A 16,725-nucleotide genomic window follows, 5' to 3' on the forward strand; every position below is an offset into this window, starting at 1 on the left:
AAAAAAAAAAAAAGAAAAGAAAATGTGGCACATATACACCATGGAATACTATGCAGCCATAAAAAAGGATGAGTTCATGTCCTTTGTAGGGACATGGATGCAGCTGGAAACCATCATTCTCAGCAAACTATCGCAAGAACAGAAAACCAGATACCGCATGTTCTCATTCACAGGTGGGAATTGAACAATGAGATCACTTGGACTCAGGAAGGGGAACATCACACACCGGGGCCTATTGTGGGGAGGGGGGAGGGAGGAGGGATAGCATTAGGAGAGATACCTAATGTAAATGACAAGTTAATGGGTGCAGCACACCAACATGGCACATGTATACACATGTAAGAAACCTGTACATTGTGCACATGTACCCTAGAACTTAAAGTATAATAATAATAAAACAAAGAAGATGAGATCCCACCAGATCAAATGATTTTATGAGGCATGAATGCCCAGGGGAACAATCTTGGGGGACCTACTAATATGGGAACCGCCAAATCCTCCCTGGGGAGCAAACTTTATTTTTTTTTTAATGTCCACGCATTATAAAATACACAGTCATTTCCCCCCTTAAGTTAGTCACATCCTGAAAGCCAAGGCCCCATGACTCCTTTAGACCATAAACTTCCTTGGGGAACAGGTTGAAAAGTAATACAACCAACATTTCTTAAGCATAGGATGGCATCATTAGCATACACTTATTTAATTCTCACAGAAATCCTGCAGGGCAAGCACAGATATTCCTTTTTAGTTGTTTTAATACAGGGGAAAACAGACAAGGAGGGAAATGAAGTCACTTATCTGAGGCAACACAGTGTGTAAATGGCTGGGCAGGGATTCAAGCTCACTTCCAAAGGGCTAGGAGGTCTCCCTAATGCCCCTAAGCAGTCCAAGACACCAGCAGCTCTGGGTCCAGGCAGCCCCAGGCTCTAATTCTGCTCCAGCGCATTTCCCGGTGAGGGCCCAGATTGCTGTGCTCACCTCTGGGTTCCCAGATTTGCAGCATTCTTCATACTTGGTAGGTATTCACATTTAAGGGAAGAAGGAAAAAAAAAAGACGGCAGAAAGAGGGAGGCAAGGCAGATGAAAGGAACCAAAGGAGGGCACAGCAGCCTAGCTCCTCCCTTTAGTCTATTTCAGCCTCTACTGTTTCCTATTGTAACAATTACCACATTTGTACTTATTCCAACTACTTACTTGTTTTTATCTGCTGCTCCCACAAGACTGTAAGCTCCATGAGACACTGATTCGGTTCATCTTGTTTACCTCTGAATTCCCTAAATGCTCAATAAATACTTGCTAAGTGAAGACATGGGCCCCAGGTGGACTCGCCCACACACAGACCCAGGTGCAAATCCCAGCTCACCACTTGTTATTCTGTGATCTTGGGCCAGTTCCTTAAACTCACCAGTTTCTTCATCTGTTAAAAGGGCACAGTAACTATACAGACCTCACCTTCTGAGGATAAAGTACCTAGGAGAGTGCCTGGCATACAGCACTCACTAAATATCTTTGTTGAGGAAAGCAGGAAGAAAAGAAGGGAAAGACAGCAGGAAAACAGCATTGACACGTTCAGAATCAATACTGCCACAGAACGCAGTAATCTTTCTTACTGCAAAAATATGCAGAACTGCAAGGAGCAGAAGTACACCCTCTGTTTCTCACACATCAAACTTCATTCAGTGGCTGAGTCAAACTCACTAAGTATTTCTACAGGGCCCAGTTAGACAGCTGTAGAATCCTGGCCAAAGGACCTGTTTCCTTGTAAGTGATAATGATTTAGATAATCTGCATGCATTTTTGCAGCAAATTAGACTTCCCTGCATTCTAACATCTTTTTTCTCACTTGAACCTCCAAGTAACCTGGTCCATTTTACAGAGGAAAACATTGAAGCTGCTTGCTGAAGATCACACCACGAGTGAGGGGGGAGCTAGAAACAGGATCCAAGTCCATGGTGTGCTGGAGCCAGTTAGTGTCAGGTAGCAAGAGCCCATTGTTAAATTTTTAGGAAACCCTCAGGTTGGTAGATTCAAATTGCCCATGATGGGAGTATTTACACCACAGAAATTGGCAAGAGCTATAAACTACTTGGTTATATCTTGGTTTGGGTTTTGCTTTTTGGTTTGGGTATTTCTTTAGAGTGGCCCTGTTGTTAAACATTTACCAACATACCACTGCCTGGCACCCAGTTGAATATTCTCCTACTACACCAAAAACGTAAGCCACCAAGGCTACACCCAACATGCTGGAACAGAGGCTTGTTAGCATTCACAAAGTGATTGCTGAGGGTAGGAGATCATTATTTGCTTCATGTAAGAATTATTTCTATATGCTGCTGATGGAATGTTCAAGAAACGATTAAAGGGCTTGGCAATGTTTCTCTCAAATATCTTGTGCATGAAAAGTCTCAGAGATTGGTTAATTATAGGGGCTGCACATCGGTCACTTTATTCAAGGGCATTTCCAGGCTCCCCCAGTGGCCTTCCCAGATGCAAGTATGGACTGGATCTGCTGGCAATACTGTAATGCAGGTCTTAGGTGCCTCTCCCAGGAACGTTCTGCAGCCTGGATTCCACTCCCACGTAGAGAAGCCCTCAGACTGACACTGTTTACAATGTCTAACACCTGGTCTCCTTGTTTGACTCTTGCTGCCAATTGGAAGAGTCAGAACTCAACCTGGCATCCTTAACCTCTCCCTGACCCTGCCATCTCCATACCCAGCCACCATCAAGGCCTGTCAAGTTATCCGCCTATATGTCTCTTGGATTATCTGAATAGGATTTAGTCCATTCTCACATTGCTATAAAGAACTGCCTGGGACTGGGTAATTTATAAAGACAAAAGGTTCAATTGGCTTGCAAGGCTGCATGCTGTAGAGGAAGTATGGCTGTAAAGGCCTCAGGAAACTTATAATCATGGCAGAAGGGGAAGGGGAAGGAGGCACATCTTCACACAGCAAGCAGGAGAAAGAGGGGGCACAAAGAGGGAAGTGCTATACACTTTCAAACAACCAGGTCTTGTGAGAATTCACTCACTATCACGACAACAGCAAGGGGAAATCCGCCCTCATGATCACCTAATCACCTCCCACTGGGCTTCACCTCCAACATTAGGGATTACAATTTGACATGAAATTTGGCTGGGGACATAGACCCAAACCATATCAGTATACTTCGCTCATCTGCCCCATCTCTGTACCATCATTCCTGAATCCAGCATCCCATGATCTCAGCCCTAGACCAGACTATCCTTTCCATTCTTACCCAGCTCCAACCCATTTGCTACTTGTAGCCAGAATGCAAATCTGATCACGTCACTCTGTACCTTTCCCTCATTACCCTCAATGGCTGCCACTTGCTCTGAGAAAAACACCAATATCCTTGCAGTGGTTGACAAGGCCCCATTGACTCTGGCACCTCCCAGCCACACTTCACACCACTGCCTTGGCTGTGTGGTGTTTCCCCTGAATAGAGGCTTCACCCAGACTGTGTCTTCTTCCTGGAATGCCTTTCCCCACCCACGACCTCTATTGTGTCTTTGTCTGGAAGCCCTACTGCTCCTCCAGATTTGGGCTCAAGCATCAGGTTGTCAGGGAAGCCACCCAGATCCTTCATCTGCTTCTGATGTCTTTCTTGTATTCATTCATTCATTTGTTCATTCATGTTTGCTGAGTATCTACTATGTGCCAGGGACTGTTCTAAGCCCTGGGAGTATAGAAGTGAACGAATCAAGCCACAATGTGTGCCACAACAGAGCTTATAGTCTAGTGGAGTAGAAAGACAAAGAACACCTAGGCAAAATACTTAGGACGGCATGACCTCACACAGCTGGGCTCCCTTCCCTCATTGCGACTGTCTCCATCTTAAATTATTCATTAATTGCTATTGATCCTTCCTGCCAAGCTGTGAGCCCCGAGAGAGCAGAGACTCAGTCTGCCTTATTAGCAGCTGTATCCTGAACACACAAGTGGTGCTTGGAACACAGTAGGTCCTCCACAGAGATCATAGGTATTTACTGGAGCCATTTGGTCTCAGGTGAATCCCCCTGAACTCAAGTTGCTTGGGTGCTTGGGGCCTGGGAGGAAAAGTCCCTAATGGCTGAATTTCTCAGGCCCCCCTTATTTGAGAAGACTCCCAGAAGCCTCTTTGGCTGTAACTTTAAGTTAGATAGTCAGGAAACTTTTTCTCTAAGGGACTAAATAGTAAATATTTTCAGCTTCGGGGGCCAGACAGTCTCAACTCTGTTGTTATAGCACAAAGGCAGCCATAAACAATTATATAAATGAATAGGTGTGGCTATCATCCAATAAAACTATTTATAAAACCAGGCTGCAGGCAGAAATTGGCTCACGGGCCATAATTTGCAACCCCTGAGTTAGATGATCCCAAATGCCCAACGGCTGATGGCAGTTGAGGAGGGATACTCCGATCAGTCTGAGTCAGCCTCGGTTCTGCTGGCAGTGTCCAGCAACTTTCCACAGGCCCTACATCAATCAGTCCACAGGGAGACAGCCACAGAAGCTCAAGCTTCAGGTGTTTGCAGTCAGCACCTTCTTCCTGCAGCACACAACACAGGAATGCCGTTCCCTAACACCTTGGGGGAAAGAAACATTGGCCTGAAGACCCTGTAAGGCAAGGATGGCGGCTGCCACATTCCTTCCTTCCATTCCCCAGGCTTCTCCAGAGGCTGAGCTCATTTCCGGGCCCTGCCCAGGCATGTGGCAGGGCTGTTGATGGCTGAGCAGCTGCTGCCCTCCGCCCCAGCCCGGCCTGCGTTCAGCTAGGAGACACAGGGTCTTTGTGCCTCTGCAGCAGATCGGGTGACGCTCATTGGTGTCTTTGAAATGAGACATGACATGTCAAAACGTGCCTATTGCTAATGTTAATTTTCGAGAATTTGACTTCTGTTGGCAACTGGCAGAGGAAAAACAACCACTTTTTTTAACATGTGTATATGGAGTTATATTTACCCTGATCTTTGGGGTCTGTAGCTATGGAAAACAAGAATCATCTGAGGCTCACCTGCTGCTATGGGAGGAGGCAGGCAGATTAGTCTAGTATTTACAGAGCCAGAGAGCATTAATTGTAGCATTAACACTGTGTATAGAACAGTCGTGGGTGTTAACTGTTAAAACAGATATAAAACGTCACACAAGCTCCAGGACGGTGCTAGGTGTGACAGTGTCCTATGCATAAGAGTACTCGGCCAGGCGCAGTGGCTCACGCCTGTTTATCCCAGCACTTGGAGAGGTGAGGCGGGTGGATCACGAGATCAGGAGTTCAAGACCAGCCTGGCCAAGATGGTGAAACCCCATCTCTACTAAAACTACAAAAATTAGCTGGGCCTGGTGGCGGTCAACTGTAATCCCAGCTACTCGGGAGGCTGAGGCACAGAATTGCTTAAACCCTGGAGGTGGAGGTTGCAGTGAGCCGAGATCGCGCCACTGCACTCTGACTTGGGTGACAGAGTGAGACTCTGTCTCAAAAAAAGTACTCTAGGTGACAAAGCTGCAGATGCAACTTTATCCTGAAGTTACAAAGGTGCTGAATATTAGGACAGTGTTCCCAGAGGCCCTGGCAAGTCTAAGTACAGTAAGTTACTGTGATGTTCTGGTTATGTCTATACCGTGGGGGAGCAACACTCCACTCCTGGAATGACGATGTCCAGGTGTCACTGTTCTCCAAGGACAGTGATGCTCTTGGTACAACACTACATAGAGCAGGGGTCCCCAACCCCCAGGCCAGTACCAGTCCATGGCCTGTTAGAAACCAGGCCACACAGCAGGAAGTGAGTGGCCCGTGAGCAAGCAAAAGCTTCATCTGTATTTATAATGTCTCCCCAGCACTCGCATTACCGCCTGAGCTCCGCCTCCTGTCAGCTCAGCCGTGGCACTGGATTTTCATAGGAGTTGGAACCCTATGTGAAGAGTGCATGCATGGGATCTAGGTCACATTCGCCTTATGAGAATCTAATGCCTGATGATCGGTTACTGTCTCCCGTCACCCCCAGATGGGACCATCTAGTGGCAGAAAAACACAGGGCTCCCAGTGATTCTACATTATAGTGAGTTGTATAATTATTTCATTATATATTACAATGTAACAACATAGAAATTAAATGCATAATAAATGTAATGTGCTTGAATCATCCCAAAACCATCCCCTGACTTCCAGTCCGTGGAAAAACTATCTTCCATGAAATCGGTCCCTGGTGCCAAAATGTTTGGGGACTGCTGACAGAGAGGGTATGAGGGCCTCTATATGATCCCAGGGTTTCAGAGTCCCTTGGCTGCCGGTGCATGACGACATTTTGTACCAACACACTGGTGTGCCAGGGCTTGTACTGACTCAGAGCTGCAGTGTGTCACTTCTCTGCATAACTCTTACACCTGAAGCAATGATCTGGGTGCTGTGTCTCTCTGGGTGTTGTGTCTCTCTTCTGCGTGCTGTAGACACACTGGGTGTTATGACTCATCTAGAGAGTGTATGAAGATACAACACAGACGTGCTAGAGAGACATCTCTAGGGTGTTGTAACTCTAGAGATAGCAGTGTCCATACTCAGAAGTGCTGTGTCTCTCTGGGTGTTGTGTCTCTCTGCGTGCTGTGTCTCTCTGGGTGTTGTGTCTCTCTGGGTGTTGTGTCTCTCTGGGTGCTGTGTCTCTCTGGGTGCTATGTCACTCTGGGTGTCCGTCCAGCAGTGCTGCCAGTAATGTGCTTAGGAAGGGGCAGTCTCCTTGGTCATGCTGTTCCAAAGCACGTATCAATGGAATTCAATCACAGGGAATGAGAAACGGCCACTCCCTGCCTTTTCAAATAGACCATCACTGAGAAATTAACTGCATCAATTTGATCAAACCTCAACATTTATGAAAGCAGAGGTTGCAAACTCAAAAAGCCCTCGAGGCAAGCAGGCAAAATTAGTGAGCACAGAAGGCTGGGTAGTAGAGAGTGGTGGGGATTGTGGCAAGTGACTGAGGCACGTCCTGCCTAAACAGGGCAGTAGTGACTCAGCCCTGTCAAGTATGGCCATGTGGAAGTGTGGATCTAGGGCTGTCTGACCTGACTTTTTCAGAAATGCTAGAAACCTGGATTTCTTTTTTATTAATGTACAATTTTCAAAACATTTGTGCCAAACCAAGTGCATCCACCGCCAAATTTAGTCTGTGGCTGCTACTTGGCAACCTCTGCCCAGAAGCCAGAGTTGCAGGGTTGGGATAGATGAGTTTCATTACCATCAAGCAGATGTCTTGAGGTTCAACCTGCTAAGCCAGAGGGTGACCCATTTACCTCCACAGACCCTGGCTCAGTCGGCACTTCAAGTTAGAAATGTCCTTTCTCTCCTCTCCTGCCTTCCCCTAAGCTGCCTCTCTCAGCAGAGAAAGATGACTTTCCACCCTAACTCTAGAATAAGGCCACTGCTGAGTGCCTACTGCAGAAGCAAGAGATCCTACAGCCCAACCATTGTCTGTGCAGCCTGTTCATACCTGGGGAGCCAGGCCTGGGATCCCAGATGGCTGCAGAAGAAGCAGGCTGTGGGGAATTATATTGGCAACATCCTTCAGGAGGGTCAGATTCTCACAGGTGCATGGGCACCTGGTCGACAGCTAAATAGAAACAGTGCCGAAACCACTGGTCACTTGGTTTGATTCTGTCCAGCTGATTATCGTAATTGGCTGACAGGCGGATATTTCCCTCTCCTTTTCAATGGGTGTTCGAAAGTGAGTGGACCAAGCTCAGGAGGCATGCTTCTGGGTGGTTATGTAAGGGGGAAGGCTATCTCCTTCCACAGGCGGAACTGTTCCTGCCTTTGGCTGCCTAAAGAATAAAATCAAGTCCAACCAAAGTCAAATGCCAGGAAATTTCAGAACTTCCTCACATTCCATATTGCATTGTCTACAAAGGTCTTTGAAATTCTCCCTGCTCCAATACTCAGAGGGGATACGGAGTTGAAGAATGAATTAGAACAGACCCAACTACAAAAGGGGAAAGGAAAGAAAGCAAGAAGAAAACCAGTGAGAAAACAAGAAAGCAAAAGAAAGAAAGCAAGCAAGCAAGAGAGAGACAGAGAAAGCAAGAAAGCAACAAGAAAGCTAGCAAGAAAGCGAAAGAAAGCAAGAAAGCAAGCAAGCAAGAGACACAGAAAGAAAGACAGGGAAAATGTCAGGATTTCTCATGTGGGGATGCTTGTGGCAAATAATGTGTAATAAGGAGAATAGTTTTGTTTTGATGGAGTTGCTACGTTGAAGTTCTTTAAAATGAGCTGTAGATTCAGAATTTTGTAATGCTGTGGATGGAGCCCTCTTCTGGAGAAATTTTTCAACAGGTATTATAAGATCAAAACGCACAGAGATGTACACACTCACTCAGATGCGCACATAGAAACACTGTTGGCTACTTAGATGACATGACTGTCACTCAGGTGTAAATTAAATCCATAGTTTGTCCTTTTCCTTACCTTCCACTAAACATAAATTAACTAGACTCCCCGAGCAATTCTATTTTTGGAAGGAAATAAGGATGTTTTCAAGAACCTAGCTATACTTTAATCTAAACATTGAACTTCAGATTGAGGCTCAATTTACACATCCAAGTGCTGATACTTTTAGATAATGCAGTTATCGGGTATGTTGGTTTGTTGGGCAATTTCACTATAACACATAAAGGATACCTCTGGAAGGAAATAGATTTTACTTAATGGAAAACCCAAGGGCTAAAGATAGAAAAGGGGAGAAGGGAGGCAGGCAGAGTAGGAGCGATCAGCTAAGATGACTGTTGGGGCTTTTAGTATAGACTGTGGAATTACACAAATTCCAGATTACATACTCAGCTTTGCAGTTTATTAAACCTGTTTTGGGACTTGCTAAAAAAAAAATATTCAGACAGGTGAACTCTATCACTGACTCCTTTTACTACATATTCCGTTTCCCTAGTGCTCTGGAAATCTTACAGGCTGTCATATATCAACCCTAGAGGGGCAGGGGACAGCACTCTCTTCAACCCTGTGTCTCTTTCCTCATCCAAAAGGTTCTGCAAATAAACACTGCTCTTAAAACATAACACACAAATTTGCAGGAGCACTACAAGACACTGATTCTCATTGAAAATCCTGAAAATCAAGATTCTGACCCCAAGCGAGAACTCCTCACTTTATAGCGAAATGTCAGAATTCCATGGAACATTTTTAGTCACTCCCAAGTGACTGTCCTCCAAGCCTGAACCACTCCCTAAATTCCTAATTCTTGGGGGATTACTCATTCATTGTTAGAACCCTTGGTTAGTTGTAAGTGCTACCCAAATAGGGAGGGGAATCACATTTACCACAGAATTTTTTGCTCATTTCTTTCTTGATTTGTTTCATACTCATTACTTATCATAGGCAAATTCCAGAGGCCACTTCTGGGACAGACTTCCCCAAAACACCCCAGGGGATAGGAGAGGTGAGTGTTCAACGGTGCCAGCTTCCAGTCATTGATGCTTAGAATTCCTCACCTCCTACCAAAATGCCTAAAACAATAAGCAAGCCAACAAGCTTACAGAGACTGATGGCTTCCAAAGCCGGACCCAATGCTTTACAACTGTGGTGGAAAAAAACATACAGGCTTGCCTGAACACCACCAGGGCCCAGTGACTAATTTGCTTTATTACATTGTTTTTCCCTTCTGTTTTCTCTCTGCCTCAGGAAAGTTTTGTTTTTACTTGTCGACTCAAAGGCTTTAAGACTTTCCCCACTTTTTTCTATGGCACACAGAGCTCTGCAGTGGAACTTCTTGCCGGTTAACTGGATTGCATCAAAATGATTTTTCTGTGAGGTACTATTGCTACCGGGATATCCATTACTATCCTAATGTAGACATTTGCTCTGATATGCATAACAATTGAAAATAGAAATAAGCCTCTCAGGGCAATCATTTCAATTCACAGCAAAATCTCTGCTTCCTTCGTCTAAATAAATAGAGTGAGCCTTCAGAACCCACCTGTGCCAGCCTGGCCCTGGGTGAGGAGACGCACCAGTTCATTTGCAAAAAGAACCATGCACAGAGCCCTTAGTGCATAAAAATCGATCTTGGGGCCCTGTCACGTGGTCTGTCTTGCTCTAAAGGAGGCATAACTTTGGGCAAGCCCTGGAATCTGAACTGAGGTTGAAACCTGCCAAGAAAAAAAGAGGACTGTGAAGTCCTGGACAATGCAATGGTAAGCGCTCTCAGACACCCACAGCTCCCAGAGTGGCATGCATTGCATAGGACATCCTGTTGAATGCAATCCTATCCACTCAGCAGTCCTAGGAAGGCAGCAGATTATTTTACAATGGAGAACTTGGAAGCTCAAAGAGGTTAAACAACTTGCCCAGGGTGGCACCACTAGCAGATGGCAGGAAGGATCTGTCTCAATCCTTTCTGTCTGAAGCATGCTCCAAACCGCCTTGCTAAACTGGAGTATATGTACACACATACAGCCTTAGGGATCTTTAGGGTACAGGACATCTGGAAAACTGGTTCACAGCCAGGCTTGGGATCCATGGCAAGACTCAAGATTGTTGAGACCCCAAGATAATCAACCAGCAAAGCCTGGTAGAAAAGGAGCTATAACTGGGCAGCCCTCAATGGGGACTGTATATCCAAGAAAGAAACAAGTCAGGAGCATGGGAGTGGGCTCAGCAGACAGGCACTTGAATCTCCCCTGGTACTATCACCCATCACTGCATTTCTGAGACGTTAGCCCATTTCCAAAGTCTAACCCCAACATTGCTCTAGCACTGTCTCCCCTTAGAAGGCTGCTCCTGTCTCCCCATCCCAGACAGTCCCTACCTGGGATCCCCAACTCCCTTCCCCTCCCTCTCACCCGCAAACTCACACCTGAGGCTCTACCCCAGCCAGGAACTCAACACTTATTCCTAGCACCCTGAGGCACTCCCTGTCTCTTTCCCTCCTCTCTGCCCGGCCCTGCCCTGCCCTGGCTCCTATCCACCCACTTGAAGGCTGCCAGCTCACTCCAAGTCCCAAAGCCTGCCAGAGAGGCGATGGGGGACTGGAACGGGTGCTCTCCGAAACCACAGGCTCCCGAGCAGCGCTGGGCGTGCCCCCCACAGCCGCCAGCACCCCAGGCCTGGCCTCGGAGCGCCGCTTTCCTGCACTCAAACTTCCCGAAATCTCTGAGATGCAGAGGTGATTGCAGGCGGACCGCGTCTCCCTCGCCCCCTCTCCTGGTTGGCGGGCCCTTCCCTCTCGCCGCAGCGCTCGGAGGGTTAACAGGCAGCTGCAGCCCGGGTGGGCAAGGCTTGAACTTTTCTCTACGCTCCGCTCCCGCCCAGGGAAGGCAGCAGAGGCGGCAGCCGGGGATCAGGCCGGAGCTCCAGCTGGCTGGACAATAGGGGTGCGGGGGGCTGGGGCCTGCGCCCTGGCAGGGGACGCGCTCCGGCCCTTTCGGGGCCGGGGTCTGGGAGCAAAAGGACCCCGATGCGGGTGCGGCCGGCGCCGGCGCCTTTGAGCGACAGCGGCAGCTGGGCTGCGGCTCTCTGCTGCCCCGAGGCGCCTTCCAGCGCGCAGCCGAGCTGTGCCAGGGGGCCCGGTCGCCCCGGGAAGTCGGTGGTGCCTGCTCGGCCTCTCCAGCCCGGCAGCCCGCAATCCGGACTCGAGCAGCGCTTCCGCCGCTGGGCGTTCAGCTGGGTTGGAAACCGCGGCTCGTTGGAGTCGCCTCCAACTGAGTCCTTCTCCAATGCACGGAGCCTCCGGAGGAGGGAACCAAAGTTACCCCACTTGATGTGGGCGAGAATGTCGCCCCTGCTAGCAAAAAAGGACCGGGAGCTCTCTCCTCCTCCCGTGAACAAACCTATACACACATACACAAGCCAGAGGGGAGCCTGTGTGTGGGGGCGCCTAGGATCTCTGGGCTCGGAATGACCTCCCTGCCGAGCCCCGATCTGTCTTCGCCGCCGCGACCGGAGGCCCCGACCCCCCGAAAGCCCCCTCACCCTGCCCGTGTCGGGCGATCTGAATGCAGAAATGGGGCGCGGAGCGCGCCCGGCAGCCCCTCTTCCCTACCTGGGACAGGAGAACGCACAGAACGAGCGGAGTTCTCGGCTGCATTTTGTCCGACTAGAAGCGCCCGGCGGCGTTTTCATTCATGCACGCGGCTGCACTGAGCATATTTTCCGTGGGAGCCAGGCTTTGAGGAGAGGCTCTGCCTCGCCAGCCAGCCAACTTCCCAAATAGATCAGCAGCAGCATCACGAAAGCATTGGGTAGAGGCTGATGACCAGGACCAATGGCTTGACAAGGCGGATTCCTTCATAGCGCTCCCTCGTTTTGCATGGCAGATACGGGGTGAGCACCTCGCGAGGAGCGAGCCCCGCGGAGGTGGCAGCCCATTTGCTTCTTTGGACTGTTGGGGCTCAGCCTCGCAAATCAAGCTGGTCAATGCCAGCTGATTCCACTTTTCCAGAGAATGGAATTGCACGGGGGACTGGCGGCCACTTCCAGCCTAGTGCAAAAAGATTCTCTTTATTAAAATGTTAATAACATCTACTCTATTTCCAATAAATCAAATAAAATGACCCCAGCAGTACCAGCCCTTTCTATTCCTGGCAAGCCTTGGCAGTGGATTTTTTTTTTCTTTTTTCCTTTTTTCCCCCCATTGTGGCCCAAGTCATGATGGTGTTTGGTGTTTTCCTGCCATCTCACAAATCACAAAGAGGACAGATCAATTCGAGCTTGCAGAAAAAATGCCATCAGAGGGCAATACATTTTATTAACTGCTCAGGTGAGAGTCTGACTAGCCACCCACTCCACAAATGTGCATCTGGCACCACAGCTGGGATCTGGATTGGAGAAAACTTCTTTTTTTATATATGGATGTTACCTTTCAGAAGCTCTGAACTACCCCCAGGTACTCAGAACAGCCGTAGTCACTGCTTAAGGGATTTTATACATGGGGTGCTTTGGGACTGAGGGTAAGAGGGACATCTAGGTCTGCCTTCCCTAGTAGAAATCTAAGAATATGCAGGGAAGACCTTAATTTATCATTTCCATGCAGCCTTCCTTTAAAAAGAATTTAAGGTGTTTTACATTAAAGGACATTTGTGCAATAGAATTTACAAACCAAAATAGAAAATCTAGGCCAGTAGGAAAAGTTCAGCAAACTGAAATGACAGGCCCAAATTCTAATGTATTTGCTCTGATTTGGATAAGAGCTTCCTGATAGCCAAAGCAACAAAAGAAACATCAGTTACACAGTTTTGTTGTAGAAACATGTAGGCAATGTCTTTCAGCGTTATTTTCCATGGGCTAAATACAGGAATAAATGCATTATGTAACACGTAACATAGGAGGACACTGAGCCATGGACCATGCCAAGATCCAGTGGACGGGGATGTATTTCTAGCATCTGGCACAGGGCCTGGAACATGGAGATAGCAATTAGTGTGTGTTAAAGAAATAGATGCCTAGACTCAATCAAGATGCAGCAGAAGGTGGGGAGGGGCAAGGAGTCTGGAGCCACATCATCTAGGCACAGCCCCCAGATCTGCCACTTACTCGTAAGTTACTCAAACTCTCTGCCTCCATTTGTTCACAGGTAAAATGAAAATACGAATTATACTGAATTCATAAGGTTGTGGTGAGGATTAAGTGACGACATAACCACAGAGTAAATATAAGGTGATGTGCCTTTTAAGATTCCTTCACTGGCTACTGTTTGGTCAGAAGGTTATCTCCTGTGGTCCCAAGGTCATTGATAAAGATGCAATGATGTCTGAAGCTTGGCTGCTGTAGCCAGCACTGGCCCAACAGATGGCAATGTTGGCAAAACAACCCCCAGATGAAACTGGAAAAGGTGAATCTTGCTGCTTCTCCCACTCATTTCCCTGCCTAAATAGGGTCATCTGTCCCAGAGTCTCTGATCAATACGGTCTGACAGATGATGTCACAGATCATGACACTTTGGAATCCATGTGTGTGGAGATCTATCCTCACGTCTCCCTCTGGTTTACCAGGGAACTTCAGAGTCAAACAGGCTTCAAATCAAGGCATCCTGAAATATCCAGACTTTTCTCCATTCCAAGGAGGGCACCATCTTGTCATTCAGGGCCAGTTAAACTGAGCCCTTGGCTTAGCAATACAAAGATAGCGAAAGAGAGCAGAGGACAGCTTGGGAGGTGAGAAACCACCATGAGGAACTAGACCGCAGAAGACGAGGATCTAGCTAGGTTTCTATCTGGAGCAGCTCAGTTAAGGGAAGCAGTCCCTCAGAGGAGGGAGTGTCCAAGGCTGCCTTCTAAGGACAGTTTGGTGCTGTGGATTTTAGTTCTGCTGGCCTTCTGTGGTCTCCCCATTCCCTTGTCCTTAGTGCTGATTACCAAATATTTCCAATTTTTCCCGTTTTGGGATCATGGTAGGATTGCATTTGCTGGCCCCCTTGTCCTGGGATGGGGCAGTGTGTGTACATCTAGCCAATGACCCATGTGCAAAAGCACCATGTCCCTTCAAGCCTGGAGCATTTAATTGCCAGTGTCAGACAGATTGGTTTCCCTGAATGTGCTTTTTGCCCCAGTATTTCCCCAAGGGGGGAAAAACTCTTGGGTGAGACAGCTTGGTTTGGCCAAGGGCAATTCTCTGGTTTGTCCTCAAATTCATCAACTATATATAAAAAGAGGCCATTGGCAGAATGACCAGTAATGAGTTTGTGATGCCCAGGCCATGGAAGACCTCATGAGTCTGATGCTACCAATTAAGATGGATGTCATTTGGTGAAAATCCTGCTGATTCTGTCCCCTGCAAAGTCCTGCTCAGGCATTTGCGAAGGTCCCAGGCTTTTGTCCTGGGCTGTTCTACTGGCAGGCAGAGTGGCTCCAGTAAACCTCACCTGGTTCCAGGTGAGTGTGCCCAAAAGACCAGTCTTCATTCCTTTCTTGCCTCAATCCCCACAGATTGGCTTCTCAGGAATGAGACAAGTTGACTTCTGGAGTCTCCTTAGGCATTGAGGCTCACTTCTGTAATCCCACAAGGTTCCAAACATGCCGAGCCTACTAAGGTGGAAAAAGATTTGTCAGAAAGGTAAGACCTGAATTGAGATCTTCAGATTCCACCTACATGAGGCAAGTCACTTTTGTACCCTAAGACTCAGTTTGTTATCAATAAAATGGGAATAATAACATGATAACACTCCCAGGACTATTGTAAATATTGATGTTTCTCTCCCCCTCTATCATCTATTCCTCTCAACTTTCAGAGAATGTGCATTTCACCAAACAACAAGAGATCATACTTTGTCCAACAAAACAGAAGAAAATTATTTCATTCCAATGATAAAAGGCTTCTGAAGAAGAAATCCATTCTTCTTTGTTTTGCTTTGCTTTTTATTTAGTTCCCTAATAGGGATTTTTTGGCTGATGAATTGATTGATGTGGCAAATAAATACTAAAGCTGAACCCTACGTATCCCCACTCTGCCGCCTACCCCATATCATCCCCCGACTAAGCCCCAGCTGCTGTAGCATCTGTGGGCTCCTCGAGAAGCTGTGTCTGCCTTTAGACGCATTCGAGGTTCACACCCCTTTTCCAGACGCAGCAGCCTAGCTTGGCACTGAGGGAATAATCCAACAGCCAGCAGCTGCCTCCTGTGGGTGCCAAGGGTTGAGCTTGTTTCCTGTCCTTGGCTGATGTTGATGAAGGCATTCCACAGTGGGTGGATGTGGCTGTGTGAGTGTGTGCATGTTTCTGTGTGTATGCATACAAGCACATGGGTGTGTGTGTGTAGGGGGAGGGGTGACTGGCTTATAGTCCAGCAGAGATAATGTATTCAAATTTTGCTATGCTTTCAATGTGCTGCTATGATGAGGCATTTGTATAGAGTGGGGTTAATCCAGCTAGGAGCCCTTATGCAACAATGCAGCGATTAGGCATGTCTGGGGACCTGGATAACTGGGACCTACTTGGACAGCATGCAGGGAAGACCGTATCACACAGCACTACAACATACCTTCATGCTAATGTCTCACTCCCTACAATGGGAACGCCTGCTAAAAACACCCAAGATTAGGACAATGCACCATCCTACAACAAGTCTCCCTGGCTACCAAAGTGCTGGCCAAAAGTAGCATTCCTGATCACTCTTAAGCCACAAACACTGCTTCGTGTTTCTTCCTGGCCCCTGCGTTACTTGACCTTCTGCTACGCATGGTTGTGTGCATTATCATCTCAATCCTTCACTCCAACCTGCATCTGTGCCCTTTGCCCCTTGGCCTTGGGTTTAGCCATGCGACTTCTGTGACAAATTAAATGAAGCAGAAGGGATGAGGTGCCAGTTATAAGCTCAGGTCCCAAGAGACCCTCTGTGTTTTAGCTTGCTCTTGCAAAAGCTCCTACTGATGTCTTGAAAAGAGCATTTGTGGGCTATCCCACTGGTCCTAGGAGGAAAGATGAGCCCCTCATGGGCCCATAGATGCTTGAACAAGCCCAGCGGAATCTGCCCAGCTCAGCTGATTGGCAGTATGTGACCTGAAAATAAACAATTGCTTTACATTTTGAGGTGATTTGTTTTGTAGCAATAATTAATGAGTGATTACATCTGTTGGCTTGCTATCTGTCTCTTCCTCTGGAATATAAGCTCATTTCTGTATTTTTACTGCTGTATGCTCAGAACAAGGTCTGGAGCATGGCAGGTGCTTAGAAGACTTGGTTTGAGCGCGTAAATTAAGTGGCTTTTGTGTTGAAAAATGTGTGATGCTGAGAGGCC

General features: G+C 47.4%; 1 protein-coding gene across 1 annotated transcript in view; it reads right to left on the reverse strand.

Annotated features, from left to right (window-relative positions):
- The window catches only part of CDH13 (cadherin 13), a 1,182,232-nt gene extending 1,169,856 nt beyond the window's left edge, over positions 1 to 12,376 (reverse strand). Inside the window, exon 1 of the mRNA XM_017860982.1 lies at positions 12,038 to 12,376. Within this exon, the coding sequence (XP_017716471.1) occupies positions 12,038 to 12,082 (45 nt within the window). The 5' untranslated portion in view covers positions 12,083 to 12,376. The remainder of the gene's footprint in view (positions 1 to 12,037) is intronic.
- Positions 12,377 to 16,725: the final 4,349 nt, after the last annotated feature.

This window comes from Rhinopithecus bieti, unplaced genomic scaffold, assembly GCF_001698545.2.
Source record: "Rhinopithecus bieti isolate Rb0 unplaced genomic scaffold, ASM169854v2 scaffold_1618, whole genome shotgun sequence".
Taxonomy (NCBI): domain Eukaryota; kingdom Metazoa; phylum Chordata; class Mammalia; order Primates; family Cercopithecidae; genus Rhinopithecus; species Rhinopithecus bieti.